The 19,375-nt window shown below is 35.7% G+C and overlaps 2 protein-coding genes and 1 long non-coding RNA gene across 6 annotated transcripts; 1 reads left to right on the top strand and 2 right to left on the bottom strand.

Moving 5' to 3' along the window:
- Positions 1–235: 235 nt before the first annotated feature.
- On the bottom strand, positions 236–1,849 carry LOC128133007 (uncharacterized). The gene is made up of 2 exons (XR_008231201.1): positions 1,806–1,849; positions 236–401 (listed from the first exon to the last, which is right to left on the bottom strand). It is a non-coding gene; the product is annotated as an uncharacterized LOC128133007 (long non-coding RNA).
- A 4,639-nt stretch (positions 1,850–6,488) lies between these two features.
- On the top strand, positions 6,489–12,024 carry LOC111881540 (pentatricopeptide repeat-containing protein At3g49710). 4 transcript variants are annotated; one of them, XM_023877931.3, is made up of 4 exons: positions 6,489–6,647; positions 7,015–7,091; positions 7,943–8,157; positions 9,433–12,024. In XM_023877931.3, the coding sequence occupies exon 4, from the start codon at positions 9,546–9,548 to the stop codon at positions 11,478–11,480; it is 1,935 nt and encodes a 644-aa protein (XP_023733699.1). In that variant the 5' UTR covers positions 6,489–6,647; positions 7,015–7,091; positions 7,943–8,157; positions 9,433–9,545; the 3' UTR covers positions 11,481–12,024. The 4 variants fall into 4 exon arrangements, with proteins under 4 accessions (XP_023733699.1, XP_023733698.1, XP_023733701.1 ...); XM_023877930.3 differs by having other exon boundaries at positions 9,428–12,024; XM_023877932.3 differs by having other exon boundaries at positions 6,502–6,647; positions 7,018–7,091; positions 9,428–12,024.
- Positions 12,025–12,540: 516 nt separating this feature from the next.
- On the bottom strand, positions 12,541–19,173 carry LOC111881539 (mannosyl-oligosaccharide glucosidase GCS1). The gene is made up of 23 exons (XM_023877929.3): positions 19,024–19,173; positions 18,859–18,948; positions 17,088–17,464; positions 16,940–17,013; positions 16,550–16,801; positions 16,232–16,400; positions 16,056–16,142; positions 15,886–15,954; positions 15,668–15,764; positions 15,475–15,557; positions 15,263–15,370; positions 15,054–15,175; positions 14,860–14,967; positions 14,713–14,786; positions 14,487–14,612; positions 14,216–14,286; positions 13,905–14,105; positions 13,734–13,790; positions 13,458–13,607; positions 13,272–13,363; positions 13,089–13,198; positions 12,941–13,004; positions 12,541–12,847 (listed from the first exon to the last, which is right to left on the bottom strand). The coding sequence occupies exons 3-23, from the start codon at positions 17,379–17,381 to the stop codon at positions 12,703–12,705; spliced, it is 2,553 nt and encodes an 850-aa protein (XP_023733697.2). The 5' UTR covers positions 17,382–17,464; positions 18,859–18,948; positions 19,024–19,173; the 3' UTR covers positions 12,541–12,702.
- Positions 19,174–19,375: the final 202 nt, after the last annotated feature.

Here is a 19,375-nt window from a genome sequence, read left to right as displayed (position 1 = left end):
GCTCGGCTGACCGCATGCACACACCTTTATCTTGTTGAAAATTCTTCCTTTCTAAGTATTTTCAAAGTTCTTTTTATAAAACGTTTTTCATTTCCCTTAGTTTGAGTTCAGATACACCCGGAAGTGTATCCAAATCCCTCAAACCAGGGCTCTGATACCAACTTGAAACGACCCGAAAATACGACCCAAAAATTTTTGTTTTTAATATATTCCAAACTGTAATCAGAGCATCATATAATAAAACCAAGCGTGATGTATTCCAAACCATAATAAAATACTGTGCGGAAAACTGTATCATACTACATCAAATCAAAGCAACTAAATCAATCCCAGGCTAGAGCTAAGGCGGTGGTGTGTGCGATGCCATCATCCCGAGCTCTTCCCTTTGCTTGCGGAAGTACCTGAAACCAAAACTGAAACTGTAAGCACGAAGCTTAGTGAGCTCCCCCAAATTACCACATACCATACAATAATATATCAAGCACATACGGGGCCTTGCCCCCTCCATCGGACCGAAGTCCGAAGCTGACTGACTGGGACCTTATCCCCTACATCGGACCAAAGTCCGGAGCTGACATCGGACCGAAGTCCGAAGCTAACTGGGACCTTGTCCCCTACATCGAACCGAAGTCCGAAGCTGACATCGGACCGAAGTCCGAAGCTAACTGGGACCCTGTCCCCTACATCGAACTGAAGTCCGAAGCTGACATCGGACCGGAGCCCGAAGCTGACTGATCATAGCATAACATATCACTAACATGAACACACATAATCTTGTCTGAGCCACGAAGGCATCAAACGTGCTAACTACTGCATCGGATAACATCCAGATACTACTGCTAGCTAAACGGGCAGGCATTGTGGCCTTAGACCCGTCCTACTGAAAGGAAACTCACCTCGTGAACTGGCTGCTGAGTGAATAGCTCTGAGGGCTAACTGCTGCTGCTCCGGTATCTCCCCGGCTACAAGTCCATAAACACACTCAATCAAATACTAAACACTGCATTGGGTAAAATGACTCTTTTACCCTTGGTCAAAGTCAACCCTCGGACCAAGTCAACTCTCGGACAAAGTCAACCCATAGTTGACCTGACTCGCCGAGTTGGGCCGCCAACTCGCCGAGTCCCTATTCTCACTCCTCGACCCTACCCGCTGCTACTCGTCGAGCATGGCATCGCCTCGACGAGCACTCATTCGATCCACAAACTCAGACAATCTTCATCCGACTCGCCGAGTCATATGAACAACTCGACGAGTTGTTCTTGATCCTAAGAAGATTGCCTTGGACTCGCCGAGTTGTATGAACAACTCGCCGAGTCCCTCCATCACTGAGTCTACCCTCAACTCGCTGAGTCCACTCTCTAACTCACTGGATTCACTCGACAATGATCAAAATGAAGGACTCGGGAACTCGCGACCCAACTCGCCGAGTCGTTCTTCCCGACTCGCCGAGTTGCCGCCATGCAACTGATTTTTACTCGATTTTGTTTGAATCCAACACATACAATTGATAGATCTGAGTCTAATAAGCTGATTTACCTCCAACTTTACGTGCACAACCTCATGAATAAGGGAAATAAGGCTAAAAGATGCATAAAATGGGTAGATCTACGATTAATATGCAAAGTAACTCCAAAAAGACAGAAGATATGGGCTCTACAACACCCCAACATTTAGATCCAAAGGTATTTCGACTTATTAAGACATTCATGCAAACATAAGGCTTGGAACAAACATCAAATAGCTCTTAGGAGGGCTCTAATGGAAGATTAAAGCATATAACAAGAAGGGAACTCCGAAAATACCTCAATAAACTCAGATTTGCCCTTGGATCTTTGCACTACAACTCAATTCCTTGCTTCTTTCTTCTTCTCCTTCTTCCCACCTTCACAAAATGGCACCAAATCACTTATAAGCTCTCAAGGGAGGATTAGGGTTTTCTCACTGTGTTCTCAGGGTGAGGGAGGCGAGAATGGGGCTATAAGGTGGTTTAAATAGTGGGCAACCCGGGGATTTAGGGTTTCATCCAGACGGATGGACTCGCCGAGTCCAGGATATGGACTCGCCGAGTCCCCGGCTCACGCGTGCTCTCAGCCGCGACCCCACTCGGCGAGTCAGGCTATGAACTCGCCGAGTTCCTCTTGCAAAACTCACAACAATTACCAATAAATTAACATACCGGGAACGGGTCGTTACACTTATTTAAGGGCTCTAACTTCTGGGAAACCCTCTCATGACCAGCCTTCGTCACCTAAGATCATTCCTTGAGAAACCCTGACATACTCTTACTTGTTTTAAGCATTGACGTCATTTATGTGCTTATTTCTCCATTAGAAGGTTGAATCTTGAAGATAACTCCTAGAATGTTGTGAGTCCATGGGATTGTTGGTAGTCCCCATGGTTGCTAATAACCCGTGAGATGTGTTGTTAATCCACAAGGCGTGTTGTTAGCCCACTAAAAGTGTTGATAGTCCTCAAGGTTGTTGATAACTCATAACTGATTATTATGTTGTGTTGTAGTAGATATTTTTGGAAACTCACTAAGTTTTGTGTTTACGATTGTGGATTAAATATTTGTAGGTACTTATCGGATTGCAAAAGCGACTGTACACACACATTATGATTTGAATTTCCACATTATCTTCTTTAACTCTGATTTCTGAATAATGATAGATGAACAAACGGTTGCACTGGATGTAATTTCGTTAAAATGGATGTTTTTATAATTTTCAAAATGAAAAATTTAGTCGGCATTTTTGAGATGTTACAACTTTGCACATCGACCACTAGTTACCTGTGACATCCCCAAATTTCTCGGCCAAAAAAGACCGATTTAATTTATGCTTTTTAAAATCAAATCAGAAAAATCTTTATAAAAGATGTTGCGGAATTGGTCCCCAAAACAAAATATGATAAAAGTTTGTCAAAACCTTTCTTTAAGAAATATATCATTTCCTTTTATATCAAAACCTCGGGATGTCATGTTCCGATACAGATCAAAAGCATAAACAAGACATTATAAGCCTTACGACAGTCATTTGTAACTACTGGCCTATAATCCAAAATTCACTCATCATCATCATCCGACTATGTTCGGGGTCCTCTACCTGTAATATAAACAGCTGAGTGGGTCAGGCTTGGAAGCCTGGTGAGCATATAAGGTTTTCAACCCACAATACATAAATTTATTATGTTTAAACATCAATCAATCAACCTAATTACCCCAAACCCCATTATTTTATTTATTTCTTAAGGGTTTACCCTAAGAATCAACTATCCCTCCTTCCTAAGGATTCATCCTAAGGAATAGACACAAAGTCACCCCGTGACCGGGGTTTATACAACGGACACTAATTCCATAGCTGCCAAAGTTTACTCAACATGTGCTAAGTCCATAGCTCTCATTTATCGACAATATTATTTACAGGTGTTCTCTCCTGCAATACATGTCAATGGGTTTTAGAGTACAACAAATGAACATATAGTTCATTACACCTACAGGTTGCGGGCCTGCTAGTGTTCCATAGACTGTCTAGAATAGTCCATGGTTGTCATCCATACTCTGCTGAATGACTACAACAACAACAACAACAACAACAACAACATCGAGGCCTCTCACCTTTCTAACACACATTAATTATTTCATCTACCCATGTTCTACCCAACATATTTTGTAGATAAAAAGCATATACAGTTTAAAACTTATATAAAACATCAATTCAACAGTTACTTCAATTAAACAATTAATATATTTACACATAACACGTATTTCAAGGTAAATATTTCATATCTATGTGTAAATTGAAAGTAACTACACACTCACATGATTTAATGAAAACCGGGCAGCAATTCGTTTCCTAAAACGATCGTTTCTAATAAAACCGGAAGTTTTATTGAGAAACCGGGCTCTGCGAAAGGTTGGGCTTCAAAACCGAAAAGATAAATTTTCCGGGCTTCACGGGCACTTCGTAGCGTATTCCGGGGCTTATAATCGATATCGGGGCTTCGGGGGATGATAATATGAAAGAAATATGGAGAAAGGGGCTAAAAATGACAAGTTTTCAAAATACCCCCGGGAGGTCTCGCACCCTTCTATTTATAGGGTGGAGCTTCTGATCGGACGGCTGAGAAGGAACTACACGTCGCAGATCCGAGGGCTCGCAGGCGAAGGCTCGCACGAGGGCTGCACGTGCGAAGGGCTGCTAGCTTCTTGTGATTGGTCCGAGGCGTGTGTCCGATGCGCAGGTGGTCAGCATGTGAGAGGGTCTCGGTGGCACTCGCTGATTGGACCGTGGAGTCGTCTTACACGTGCGAGGCTCGGAACACGCGGCAGGCATTGCGAGGCTCGAACTAGGCTGCACACGCGTCGCTCCTCGGATGTACCACGGCTTCGGATGACTCAGCAGCTCGGTGACCCAGCAGCTTGGTGACTCAGCATCCTGGTGACTCAGCAGGACATGTGGCACTTTTTCAGCGAGGATGACGTGGCAACTCGTGACTATGCGAATTTTCTCGATTTTCGCGCCAAAACTTCTAAAATCCATAACTTTCGCATACGAGCTCCATTTTTTACGTTCTTTATATTCACGCGTAGCTAAAATTACGCTCTACAACTTCCGTTTAGACTTCGTCGGCTAATTTTGACTTTAAATTTTATATTATTATTTTTAACAGACCGGGACAGGAAATCCGTTAAAAATTCATAACTTCTTCATCCGACGTCCGTTTTCGTCAGACTTTTTACCGTTGTGCTCCTAATGACGAGACCTTCAATTCTCGTTTAGGTTGTGTTGGCTAAAAATCGCTCGATCTAAAATTCGAGTTTTTTAGTTGTCTACTGCTAAGCTGAAACTTCGAAAAATCATAACTTCCTCATACGAAGTCAGATTTGGGCGTTCTTTTTATCGAGCTTCTCGGTTTAACGAATACTACGACTTTCGTTTAGATTACTAAGGCTAAAAAGTAGTTTATCAAAAACTCACTTTTTACGACATTCGGCACCGTGCCGGTTTTGTCGCGAAACTTCGACAGGTCATAACTTCTTCGTTATAACTCGGATTTCGCCATTCTTTATATCCCCGAAATCCTTGTTTCGACCACTACAAATTTATGTAAAGATATCGGGCTTATCTCATACTTTAATTTTGACGCTTATTTTTATTTTTAATTAATTAAACCCTAATAATTAAGCATAAAACACATAATTCACATAAAATTCACATAATTCCTTTTCATTTCTTCTAAATGAGTTACAAAGGTTAACCTAGACCATTATGTCAATATTAATGCATAGCCTAGAAACACGAGCGTTACATTACCCTACACCTTTCTTACCTAACAGAAGCACCTACCATACCTACCCAACCCTTACCCTTACCCACTTACTCTAGCATATCCCACCGACCTAACTAACCCCAACCATATCATCCACCACCACCCACTCACCCAGACCTCCACCCCAACACCATACAACTCAAAACCAATTTTTTTATTAAATAATTATAATTATGATTATGTTTTATTCAAGATTATTAGAAAAATTATTTTAGATATAAAAATTAAATTATGTATGTTAAATATAAATCTAATAAAAATAATAAAAAATATTTTTTATTTATCAAACATACTTAACAAGATAAATAAACAAACTTATTATAGTAGGATGAAATATAAATATACAATTATGAAGTTTTTATAGTCTTGATAGTTTGGATAATCTTAAAAGCTAATCAAGATTTAAAACGAAATTTGTATAGGAATGAACCATTGTAGCAAATAAAAAAAAGTGGATTAGAAAAGAAGAGTTGATATTAAATATGAAATATCGATATTATACTTTTATTTATAAATGAATTGTTTTACAAATTTTAGTATTTTTTTATTGAGATAATATTACGATTTTTAAAATAATAAGACAGAAAAGAAAAAAATTAAAAAAAACAAAATTAAAATAGCGGTGGGCGGATCGTTTATGCGGCCTAGGTCATATATTTCAACTAATTCTCAATTTCTTTTAAATGTTTTGTTGGTGCGCTCAGGGTTTTACTCATGGTTGTCAAAATCGCGATCCTGATCGTAGGATTTTACGATCTTACGATCATAGGTATGAAAAACGAATCGGATCGTATTTGGGGTAGGATCGTAAGATCGTAGGTAGGATCGTAGGATCGAGATCTGATCCGATCCGACCTTCCATTTATTTATTTATTTATTTATTTTTGCAAATGAAACTTTTTTTACCGATTTATGTCATTACTCTTTTTTAATTTACCCTTTATCATTTTGTGTTGTAACTTATGACGGATATTTTGAATTTTTTATATCGTTCAAACAAAAAATTGAATGTTTAAAATATTTTTTATGTTTTAAAATTATAAATTAAAACTATCTTTTATTTGTGAGATCTGAGAATCCCGATCCAATCTTACGATCCGATCTTACAAACCCAAAAACGATCCTATCCCATCTTCACGACCTTGGTTTTACTACCAAAGAAATAGTCTAATGCTACTCGGTACTCAACGCATCAAATTTTATGTTTTCTTCGTTGCATCCCCTGTCCCTCCCGCCTTCACGAACAACACCCATGTTGGAATAATCGTCGTCTTCACAGAGCCTTGCTCAAATCGCCGGAATCGTCGTCACCAGTAAGAATCTTAACGCCTAACTGAATTTGTGTGAGTTTTGCTTATGTTTAGGTCAATACTCCAAATCACAAGCCTAATTCCCTTTTCATAATTCCCTTTCAATATATGCCCTTTGTTTAGGTCAAGACTCCAAATCACAAGCCTAATTTCATAGTATTGCCAATATTGGTAGCTAGATTAAAGTAATTTGCTACAAATGCATTCAAAACGTGCTTGATTCTATGGTTCAAGCTCTGTTGGGCGACAATAATTGGAATTTATATATGTTCAACATATTATACATTCGAAATCATTAGACTTCACCGTGCATTTTGACTTTTCATTTTAGACTAAGAGTTTGTTACTAATGTTACATGCATTTTTTTAGTAGTGGTGGAGGAACTAAAGTGAGGCAACCCAAGAGACAGTGAATTGCCTTGTTAGTTCTGGACAACTTGAATTGATGTAAGCAAACAAACCTGACTATTTGTTAATACTAGGAACTATGTTTACCTGATGCTTATTAGCTTGGTAAAGATTAATCAAAAGCATTACCAAATAGTTTCAATATTTTCAGTTTAGATATACTGTCTTGCAACATGGGGTTTATGATCACACGCAAACATAAATAATAGTAATCATAGTTACCTGATGCTTATTAGCTTAGTAAAGATTTAGTAAAAGTTGAGCAAAAACATGAACTGTGATGGAAAGAGGGCAAATAGGAATATGGAGGAATTACAATTACCTGCTATGAATAGTTGTTTGCAAGAAGAAATGTGTGACAGGGGAAGGAGGACTATTTAACCGGTAAGGGCATTATTGTCCATACAGTGTTTTTGACAATAATAATAATGTAAAATTATAGAAAAAGATTATTAAATAGTAAAAATTATTAAAAAAATATTTGGGCAAATTTGATATTTTAAAACATTAATAAGGGTAAATATGATATTTAGAGTTTAGGTCGGGCAAATACGATGTTTAATAAGACGAGTTTTTTTTACCAAATGAGTGATTTATAAAAGCTTATTTACCATATAAGTATACTTCTAAAATTATTTACCATATAAGGTGATTTTGCTATTTAATAATAATAATAATAATAATTATTGTGCCCTAAGGGGTGTTTGGATAGGAAAAAAATAGGTTGTTTATTGCTTAATTCTATCGCAATAAGCAAATTTAAGTGTTTGGATATGAGTATTTAGAAATCAGCTTATTGCGATAGAAATAAGCTAAATAAAATGTTTATTGCTTATTATTTATTCTCACCGCAATAATCTAATCCAAACACTTTTTGTTTATTTTCACAGCAATAAACAAATAAACTTAAAACTATTTATCCAAATGCCCCTTAAAACTCGTTCTTGAACGACAAGTTACAACGTGAAAGAAATACGACACTATCGCCTTCCATCTCCGGTCGCACCTTCATCTCCGGCCACAGTTCCAGCCGGCGATTCTGCCTCCGTCCAGTTGGTGGCGACTACCCCTCCGTCCACTCCTCCAGCCAGCGATTTCACCTCAGGTTCTTTTTTAACTCCATCTCAACTTAAATTTTGAACTTTCATCTTCAATTTAGGCATTGTATGGGTTTCTTGAATACCTATTTTCGAACTTTCATCTTCATTCTACCAGCTTCTCACTTGCTTTCACCTATTTGTGGTAATTTTGAATTTTTTTTCACTGAATCTGCGGTGATTTCGAATTTTTCAGCTACTGTGGTGCTCGATTATATCACATCCATAAATTGAGTTAAAATTCAGCTTTTTGTTCTGTGTTTTATGTTTACGTAATACTTAAAAAAGTAAATTCCTAGATACACAAAATAAAGAATCAGTCAAGTTGTGGCTCTTGATCCCCACAGATACAATCATACAAAGAATTTGTTTCTGTTATTTGAAAATCATACTAATTGGTGCTTTATTTCTGTTTTTTGATGTTGTTTTTGGTAGATGGATTCTAATGTCATATAAGCGATGTTATTTTTTGTGTTGTTCTTGGTATCTTGAATTTGTTCAAGGGTTTTGAAATATTGTCACCTGCAAGTATATGGACATCAGCCTACATTATTTTGATCTTTGTTTTGGGTGATTTTGCTTTCAGGCCTTTTTGAAAAAGAAAAAAAAAAAGCAAAAGATGTTTGGCAAACTAGTTTTAGAAGCTACTTTTGATGTTTTTACATAAGGAAAAGGAACTTTTTGGAAAAGTCAAAAAATCCTACTTTTTGTAACTTTTCCAAAAAGTACTTTTGGGGTTTGAAAAGCTAAGCCAAACACCCCCTAAGAAGGGAGTCTGTGAAGACCACCAAGGCCTATGATAATAGGCTAAGCAATTGTCACCGATACATGATTCAAATACCCCTTTGTTATATTATTTTTTGGGTTTGTTATATTGGTTAGTCTTGTTACATGTGAAGACCACCAAGGCCTATGATAATAGGCTAAACACATAATTTTAATTAATTTATTTTTATAATTTTCACTTATTTCAATTTCAAATTCAAATAAAATTTCTATTTAATCGTTCGTACTTAGCATTTTGTTTTAATTAACCCGTATAATATACGGGTCTCACAACTAGTATATATTAAATTTTGAAACTACACCTAAGTACACCTAAATATTTTTAAAACTATATGTAAATATCTTTTTCAAGAACAATATTTTGGTCAAAAACTCAAACAAGGGTATATACCTACTGTCGCTGTTTGAATCAGAAAAGGTTTTCTGGTGTGCAAGTCTCTGTTGTTTGTTATGCTCGTTTATGGTGATGGTTGCTTGACTAAACTTTTTCAGGGCAGGTTGACTGGTTTCTTCATCCTGGTTGACGAAGACGAAGACTACTCAATTGAAGCCCATTTGTGCATATGCGAAAGCTCGTAAATACGAAAACTGCAATAAGTAAGCTTTATAGATGAACCAAATTTCGTCATGCCCTTTACATCACTTTACTCAGTTGCTTAAAACATGCATTTCCCAGAGAGATCTCCTAACCGGAAAATCCCTCCACACCCTCTATATTAAAACCGTCATCCCTACTTCCATCTTCCTTTCCAATCACTTCATCCTCCTCTACTCCAAATGCCGCCGCCTCTCCGCGGCCCGCAACGCCTTTGATGTTATCCCACATCCAAATGTCTTCTCCTTCAACACAATCGTCTCCGCTTACGCGAAAGAATCCCAACCCCTCATTGCCCACCAGCTGTTCGACCAAATTCCTCAACCAGATATTGTGTCTTACAACACCCTCATTTCAGCTTACGCAGATCGAGGAGACACCCAGCCAGCTCTTCACTTGTTTATGGATATGCGTGAGTTGGGTTTTGACATGGATGGCTTTACATTTTCCGCTGCCATCACTGCTGCTTGTAAAAACATTTCTTTGACACGTCAGCTTCATAAATTGGCAATTTCAGGTGGCTTTAATGCTTATACTTCGGTCAATAACAGCCTCATCACGTATTATAGCAAAAATGGGTATCTGGAAGAGGCCAAATCCATTTTTTATGATATGGGTAGCAACAAAGACGAGGTGACATGGAATTCAATGATCGTGGCACATAGCCAGCATCGAGAAGGATTAAAAGCACTTGCATTGTATCGGGAAATGGTTCATTTGGAGTTACCAATTGATTTGTTTAGTTTCGGTAGTGTCTTATCTGCATTTACCTGCCTGGAAGATTTACATGGTGGGCTTCAGTTCCATTGTCAATTAATCAAGAAAGGTTTCCACCAAAATACCCATGTAGGAAGCGGATTGATTGATCTCTATTCAAAATGTCACGGTGGCATGTCAGATTGTAACAAAGTATTTCAAGAAATTATGGAACCGGATATAGTCCTATGGAACACCATGGTTTCTGGGTATTCTCAGAACGACAATCTTTCAGAAGAAGCTCTCTCTTGTTTTATACAGATGCAAAGAGAAGGTTACCACCCAGATGATTGCACCTTTGTTTGTGTAATCAGGGCAAGCTCTAATCTCTCCTCACCATCTCAAGGCAAACAGCTTCATTCTCTTGCTCTTAAATCTGACATCCCATCAAACAAAATCTCTGTAAACAATGCACTGATCTCCATGTACTCCAAATGTGGAAACTTGCAAGATGCACGCCGACTGTTTGACAAAATGCCAGAGCATAATACGGTCACATTCAACTCACTAATCACAGGCTACTCAAATCATGGGTTTCAAATAGAGGCATTGGATCTTTTCCAACACATGCTTAACACAAACATATCCCCCACAAGTATAACCTTCATATCTATCTTATCAGCATGTGCACACACAGGAAAAGTTGAAGAAGGCAGAAAGTATTTTACTTTAATGACTGAAAAGTTTAATATCGAACCAGAAGAAGAACACTTTTCATGTATGATAGATCTTTTGGGTCGAGCAGGTAAACTTGATGAAGCTGAAAGACTGATTGAGTCAATGCCGGTCAAACCTAGTACAGTCTCATGGGGTGCTTTACTTGGAGCATGTAGAATTCATGGAAATCTTGAATTAGCAGTAAAGGCAGCTAAACAATGTCTTGTTCTAGATGCTTCTAATGCAACCCCTTATGTGGTTCTATCACACATGTATGCTAGGGCTAACAAATGGGAAGAAGTGGGAAGAGTCAGACAGTTAATGAGAGACAATGGGGTGAAAAAGAGTCCGGGGTGTAGCTGGATTGAGGTAAACAAGAAAGTACATGTTTTTGTTTCAGAAGATAGTTGTCACCCCATGTTGAAGGAGATTAATGAGTTTTGGGAAGAGTTGTTGAAGAAGATGAAGGAAGTTGGATATAGAGATTATGGAATTGTTGAAGAAGATGAATGTGGGAAGTTGTGTTTGGATTATTGATGAGTACAGAGGGAGAGAGTTTGTATGTGGTGAAGAGATGTGAGAAAGTTTCATTGTTTTTAAGGAAGGAAAATGTTTGATGTGGAGATTATTGTTGATTGATTTTTTACACATATGACAATTCAAGAAGATATTTAAACAGAAACCCTTTTGAGAAGAAACCATGAGGAGAGGGAATCACTACAAGTGGAAGGTCAAAAAAAGAATTGCATTTACATTTTACGTTACACAAAAAAGCATTGACGAGCTATCTATCAAAGCAAAAGTCATTTTAAGGTAGAAAAGCAATGCTTGTTACACAAGTGTGATGGCGATTTGCTCCCATGATATGATTACTTTTGTGTATGCCGGCTGAATGAGACTCTCGTATATCTTATGATGGCATTGACGAGCTATCTAACCGGCTGTAAGGTTTCACAGATTTTATTTTACCTTGTTTATTTAATCTAGTTTTTATTACTCAACAACATATTTTTGCATTTATAGATAATTTCTTTGTTATTAATGGTGAGTATCTGAATCTAAAGGGATTTTTAGTTCCATAGTGAGAGGTATCATCATCCTAATTGGCATCATGTTAGTAGAGTCAGGAAAGAAACAAATTATTTGAGTTTATGCATTCACCTGTTCGCAAAACGGGCATTTAGTGTTTTTAGAAAAATATTTCATTTTTTGAAATATATACCAAACTCTCTATTGATACGTCAAATGTTGATTTTGATTTCACATGCATGTTGTACATTGCATAATTACAAACGGATGAAAGATAGGGAATCACTTCATCACTAGATATGTTGATTAAAATCTTCAAGACGTTGAAGAAAATGTGAACGTGGTTCAAGAGGGTTTTCTTTTGAATATGATGGGTCGGGATGAAATGTTTCAAGTCAGATATTCAAGTCTTTAGAGACATTTGTAATCTTGATACCATTAAAGCGGTAAGATTTAAATTATTAAAAAATGTTTGTTTTTTATGTTGAATGATACATTGGGTTTTATAAAAATGTTGATTAGTATATTAATTTTGTCTCATTTTTTGTTCAAATATTGTATAGAAGTGTAGAAAATTTTTAAAAAAGTTTTTAAGCTCGATCAATGTTTGTATATGAATTTGTCTTTCCCTAATACCTCAGACTTAGAAACTGCTTAAACGATTGTTTTTTCTTCTTCTTCATGTTACAAGTAAATAAATAGTCCCAAGTGAAAACTGCAAAAAAATGTGTCAACATTGAGTATATGATTCTGCCATGATTAAGACCACCAGCGAAGTCCAACCAGTAAAAGGGTGTGCACCCTTCCCACTTCCCTTTTTCTGATCATACTGTTCCCATAAATAACCTGTCTCCTTATACTTGTTCATCACATTCCTGTTGCATGCACAATTTCAACCATACATACGTAAAAATGTAGAGGTAAATTGTAAAAATAAATAAAGTACTGGCTGGTAATAAACATTATACCGAATCAGATTGCCCCTCAACTCATTGTAAATTAACTCGGCTCTTTCTCTATATGGGCCTTCCTCTACAACAACAAATAATACACACAGTTAGTTTCAAGGTGTATCTATGTATGCATATAATATAAGAATTAAATAATATTGTATGCCTTTTGAATAATGATGTAGGGATGAAAGAATTAAGTAATTCATGTTCATCCAAACTGGGCCTCTCCAATATGGTGGGTCATGCTCCGTATTTCGCCTCATGTACATCGAGCTATATATATAAAAAAAAAAAAAAAAAAATTCAATGTTGGTTATATATAAATAATAAATAAATTCCACGACACCTTGTTTTAGAGAGGGATCGCAGGCCAAAGTCGGTCCACAAAGTGCTGTTGTTGTAAATAATGTCGAGTTGTTTTTCTAGAATCCATGAGTTCTGGATGTATGTAGATTACAAACAAACATGTAAATAATAATGAAATAGGAAGAAATGATATTATTATAATGAATAGTTAATTAATTAAACTTACAGATGGAATGATCTTCCAGATGAAGGGAAAAAGACTGACATATCCGATATGTGGAACCAGTCTCAATTCTGGTTTCTCTAAAACTTGTCTAACAAGCTCTAGACTTGGGGGTTTCCCATTTTTCTCCACTAGTTGTCTTCTTAATCGAACCTAAATATGTTTATTCATTCACTCAAAATGTCAAAAATATATAAATTATAATTTTGTATGAAGATTATATACTATGAAAGGACATAACATAACATAACATAACATAACTGTTGGATACAACTTAACCTTTTCTGTGTGATTTCCATAATCAAAATAAGCACCATAATCTTTGTCAAAGTGCATCTGGAAAACAAGAAACAACATTTAGAATCAATATATATATATATATATATATATATATATATATATATATATATATATAACATAAAATTTGACTTTAAAAAACAAATAAAAAACCTTATTGAGAAGATCAAAATCAGCAAGTAGGTTGGCTGTGTCCCCATATAGGTTGGTGGACTGTTGTTTGTTGATAAGTTGATTTGAGATGGAGTGCATGCAATCGGCTGCAAGAAGCATCCAACATCTGAGATCCAGGTGGCGCTCTTCTTCACTTGGATGTGAGGCACGTGGATAATCATCCAAACCAGAAGATAATGTCTAACAAAACATTTCAAAAATTAATTGACACTTGGTTTACTGATATAACTTTTGTAAATAAAATAAAAAAAAAATAGCAATTTAAATGAGGTTGAAGATATAAAAATAACCTTTGGGTTTAGTTCAAAGATGGTTTGACTCTCTTTTCTTCCATGCCAGTAATAGCTGCTTTTATGCTGGCCTGTCATTTAATATATATATATATATATATATATATATATATATATATATATATATATATATATATATATATATATATTTTAAGGCTCAAATAAAGTTGAAGTTTCAACATCTCAAATTAATTTTAATTACTCTTCCATCTTTTTACCACCAACACTGTTTCTAAGCAAATAAAGTTGAAGCATCCAACATCTTTTTTACCTGATTGTGTTGTATTAAACCATTGAAACCATGCTTCTAAACGACCAAAAGACCGTTCAAAAAAAGCAGAAATCTCCTTGCTTTCTGTTGCAGAGAACTTGTTTTTCATCATGCCACAAACCAGATCTGAAAACCAAGCTTCATTTTATCAGGAGTCATATCCTTGAGATATTTCAATCAAAAGATTTTTTTATTTTTTTTTATTATAAACAAAAAATAAACTTACCTTGTAAGACTAAAAACAATGTTGGTGGATTTCCATTACTCGGGCGTTGAACAACAAATTCTTCAGGTACCTTACTGTAAATATATAACAAGTTATTTTCACAAAAATATACTCTACTACAATAAAAAATCAAGATCAATGGTGTACCTTAAAGCTTCAGCTCCTAAAATTTGCTCACGTGGAATCCAACCATCAATGTTCATAAGATCTAACCAGTGTCCAATAATATCCAAGGAAATATGCATATCCCATCGCCTACACAAAAATAAAAAAAAATGAAAACCCAAATTTTGGAAAGGAACAATTCAGAAAGAAAAAAAAAAAATGTATAATTTATATACCAGATTAATAGTTGATGAAAACCCTCATCCCATAAGAATCCTCTAGGAAAAAATGGGCGACTTGGAACAGCAGTGTACAGCTCAGCAGGCCAATATAATACAGAATCACCACCAGATTTATGCTGTTTTACACATATTCATGATAGTTTATAAATAAATATTTTAAGCATAAATATTATTAAGGAAGAATAACAAACAGAGAAATTTACCTTAGAGGGTTGTGGAAACAATATTTTTGATTGGCCATAGAAGTATCCAATCCCTCCTAATAGATTTCCAATAGCAGCCTTACCAACTTCCATAGATTCAAAATCAAGCTGCAAATAAACATTTAGATCAAGGGTATTTATGTAATTTAAACAGCAACAACAACAACAATGAAAAAAAGACAGTAAGGAACAACAGCTTCTGTGAAGGGTACCTTATCTGATGGATTAAAGATTTTATTGAACTTATCATCAAATTCATTTTCCTTCTTCTGAAGATGACTAGTAAGTGATGTACCTACATATAAGAAAGAAATATAAACAATATAATACTATTATATAAGATACTATTACTGATATTGGTAACTATTACTTATATTGACAAATTATTAGTGTAATATCAAGTACCAGTGAGGCTGTTAACACGTTCTTGGATTTCAGCATCATCAATATCAGTTCCAGTTACAAAAGCAATGTCTGCTTTGAAAGGAGTTTTAGCAGAGATCTGCTAAGACAAAAGGATAAGGTTCATGGAAATTGAACCAGAAAGTTAAATTGTGCTTGATGAATGATGATGACAGTCTCATAGTATATAATAACATATATTTGGATGATGAAAACTGCACCTGATAAACTAAAATGTTAGCAGAATCTTCAGATGTGTCTGGAAGCTCCAAATGGCCATAGTTTCTTGCCTATTAAAGCACAAGGAGAACCCAATCCCATCACCAACACAATAGTTAAATAAATCAGTTACAGGAAACAAAAAACTTAAGGTCAAATATTAGTATATTACTTGTAGTGCAAGAATTCCTTGGACCATATCAGAGAGATTGTGAATGTGAGGTGTCTTGAGACCAACATGGTGGATTTCAAAATCATCCTGAAAACTAGTTGGTCATCACATCAGTTCAAAAGGATTAGCAGTAAAAATAAAAAAATTATATATATATATATTTTTCATGATATTACCGTTGATTTTAAGTGTAGCTCCCAATCACTGACATCTGATCGTGATCCAAATGCCAACAGAGACTTCTCATGAATTTCTGTAACACTTCTACCTAAGCTCAGCGCATTTTCACCCTCATCAGCCAGATAAAAGAAAAGATGTGCAGCATCTGGCATTTCTTCACTTAATCTGAAAACAGCAACAAGGAACAACAATACAGGGTAAATTGCTTGCAGTGGTGGAAATTGGAATTCAGTAGATGAAATAGTTTAGGAAAAATTGATCTATTTCAGTAGTACCAACAAAAAATCATTTCAGGAAACAGGTAGGGTTTATACTTTTCAGATTGCACTCCAACTCGAAAAGCCCAGTCTCCTCCATAGCCACTTCCATCTACCTTGGATTTCAAGAAACTTGTGGTCAATGTCATCCCATGATCAATTAGAACCTGATGTCCATAGTCTCTTCCATTATGTTTATTCCAACCATATGTTTGAAGATCATCTGCATCTTGGCAGACATGTCGCATAAAATATCGTCCATCCTTTATACCAAGCCACATCAATCCAGCAACCAAAGATTCTGGAGTCCTGGAAAGGACAACTTATATCATATATCTTAAATGTTCAAACTACATGAACATCAGAAGCTTGCTATTACGGATTCAGCAACCAAATGTAAAAGAGAAAAATTAGCCACAAGAAGGAATCCCGAAACTATAAGCTTACCTTGCTCTGACACCGAAATAAACTTGAGGACGATATGTTCCCCAATATAAGCTCTCCTTATGATCTCCTTGAAACTGCAGACAATCAATCAAATTCAGTCATCTGTAAGAAGTCGATGCATAATAAGCAGCGAATACCCTAATCTCACCATCTCAAGGTCCATGATTTTTGGCGCAGGAAACGGTGTGATAACCCTTGGCAATTGATCGTCTGCATCGGAGAACTGAACGAAATGGTAGAGAAAAAACAGGGCGACCAATGACGATACGATAGTAAACCCTAGAAGAACAAAATTAACATCTAAAATGCGAAGTTGATCTTTGCCTCTTTCCCTCCGCAAACCCTTCCGGTTACGAAGTTCGCGATGATCTTCTCCGGATACACTGCTGGTAGTCGGTTTGATTCTGTTTCTCGCGGTTTTCCGGACATCTCCTCCGCCCATTTTTCCGGCGACGTTAAGTTCATCCAAGCGCAGGCGGAGCTGCGAAGGGAGAGTAGAAACTAGAAAAGAAGACTTATGAATCCCTGGAAGTCAAAACAGATCAGTGTACTTTTATTCAAATCATATTTTATGCTAGTAAAATATATATATATATATATATATATATATATATATATATATATATATATATATATATATATATATATATATATATATATATATATATATATATATATATATATATATAAAAGGGAATATCTCAAATATATCACATTAAAGTGTGTTACAAAAAAGTAAAAACTATTTGAAAATAGTTCTTATTATTTTCAACTTTTTTTATGATTTTTTTTTTATTTTATAAATTTCACATATTTAAATGTAATAATAAATACATATTAATTTCAATAATGAATTTTCCTTCTAATTTTAAAGTTATTAAACTAAACCTTCATTATTGTTTTTTATTTATTTATCTAAATTATTTGTTTAAATTTAAAAAAGAAAAAACATTTTAATTTAAAACATAAAAAAATTTTATTACATTTTTTTTATAAATTCAAAATTCAAATGTTTAGAATTTCATATTTATTTTTTTTTTAAATAAACTCGACTCTCACATTTAGGTGTTGTTTGTTTTTTCGAAGTGAAACTGTCTGAAGTCTGCAGACCACCTCTGCAGCCCTCTGCAACGGAAGAGGTGGACCAAAGTGCTGCAGACTGTAATGAGAAACATGATTGTTTTTTTAACGTCTGCAGACTGCTGTAGATATTAAAAAATTTAAAATAAAGTAATTTAATAAACCGAAAATAGTTTTTTAATACCAAACTTTTTTAGAATTAGATCAAAGGAACAAAATTCGATTCTCTAATGTTGTCAAACAATGCATACACTTCAGAATTTGGACCATTAAATTTTGATAACGAGTAAATAAATATATAGAGTACACAGTCTTCTTGCCCTTCGGTATCACCTAGTTTCCAACATGTGGAGCAGCTTCTATGAGGGTAAAATTGTACATTTACATCTAAAAAAACTGATGTTATTCCATGATTCCAAACTGAGATGCTTGAAATAAATTATAACTAAAGTATACAACAATCCACCATTTTGGATTTTGAACCTCAAAAGTTTTTCAAAATCTTCTCATTAGCTACACCATTGTCAACAAGAATAGAAGTAACTTCCTACAAAAAACATTCGTATCAAACAACATTACTAATTTACTATTATCAATAACAATTTCCCTGTCAACTTATAAAAGGGCTAATTTGCTCTTTAGGCCAATCATCTTTTAAACAAATAACTTTTTGGGTTGAAATCCAATATGCAAGAATTACTTACTCGGTTGAAATCCACTTCAATAGTGTAATGACAACCCAAAAGATAAGTAACCCAAATAACAAATTGAATGCTACTGATTGCAATTTACAAACAAAATTATAAAAAAAAAAAAAAACAAAAGCTGCCGGTACATACACTAATTCACCAGCACAACTATCAGCAGGCTGGGCAACACTGGGATGATTGTAACCCCAGAAGATTCCCAGGCTTTGAATCTATCCTATACTGGTTGAAGAAAATGGAAGATTAGAATCAGTTTGAGGTTAGAAGGGTAAGAAATTTAAGGATTATAGTGAGAACCTGACGATAGCAGCAAAGAACGAGCACCGGGAAGCAGCAGTGGCGACCGGCGAGCGGCTGGAGTCGGCGATCGACGAGAAGAGAACTGAGAACGAAGAAGGAGAACGGCTGGAGCGATCTTCTGTGTTTCTTTTTTTCGTTTAGTGCGTTTTTTTTTGTTAGATCAGGTTAGAAGAGGTGAGAAAGGCAAGCCCAATGGGAAGAGGACGGGAAGAGGTTTTTGAGCCCGAAGTTGCTACGAACTTAAAAGTGTTGTGCGTATGTGCGGCGCAGCACTAAGAAGTTTGAAGAGCTATTTTAAAAAAAAAAACAAACGCAACCTTAGTATTGTATAAATAACTATTTAATTAAT

This window comes from Lactuca sativa, chromosome 3 (assembly GCF_002870075.4).
Source record: "Lactuca sativa cultivar Salinas chromosome 3, Lsat_Salinas_v11, whole genome shotgun sequence".
In the NCBI taxonomy this organism is placed as follows: Eukaryota; Viridiplantae; Streptophyta; class Magnoliopsida; order Asterales; family Asteraceae; genus Lactuca; species Lactuca sativa.
This window is presented reverse-complemented; position numbering and strand designations above follow the sequence as displayed.

Bases quoted from the DNA above. Each gene is read 5' to 3' on its own strand.
- LOC111881540 (XM_023877931.3), top strand. From the start codon at position 9,546: ATGAACCAAATTTCGTCATGCCCTTTACATCACTTTACTCAGTTGCTT.
- LOC111881539 (XM_023877929.3), bottom strand. From the start codon at position 17,381: ATGGGCGGAGGAGATGTCCGGAAAACCGCGAGAAACAGAATCAAACCG. The intron at 15,371-15,474 runs GTACCCTTCACA...GTTTATTTGCAG, and splicing joins TCTTTAATCCATCAGATAAG to CTTGATTTTGAATCTATGGA. The intron at 14,787-14,859 runs GTACACCATTGA...ATATATTTACAG, and splicing joins TTAGGAGCTGAAGCTTTAAG to TAAGGTACCTGAAGAATTTG.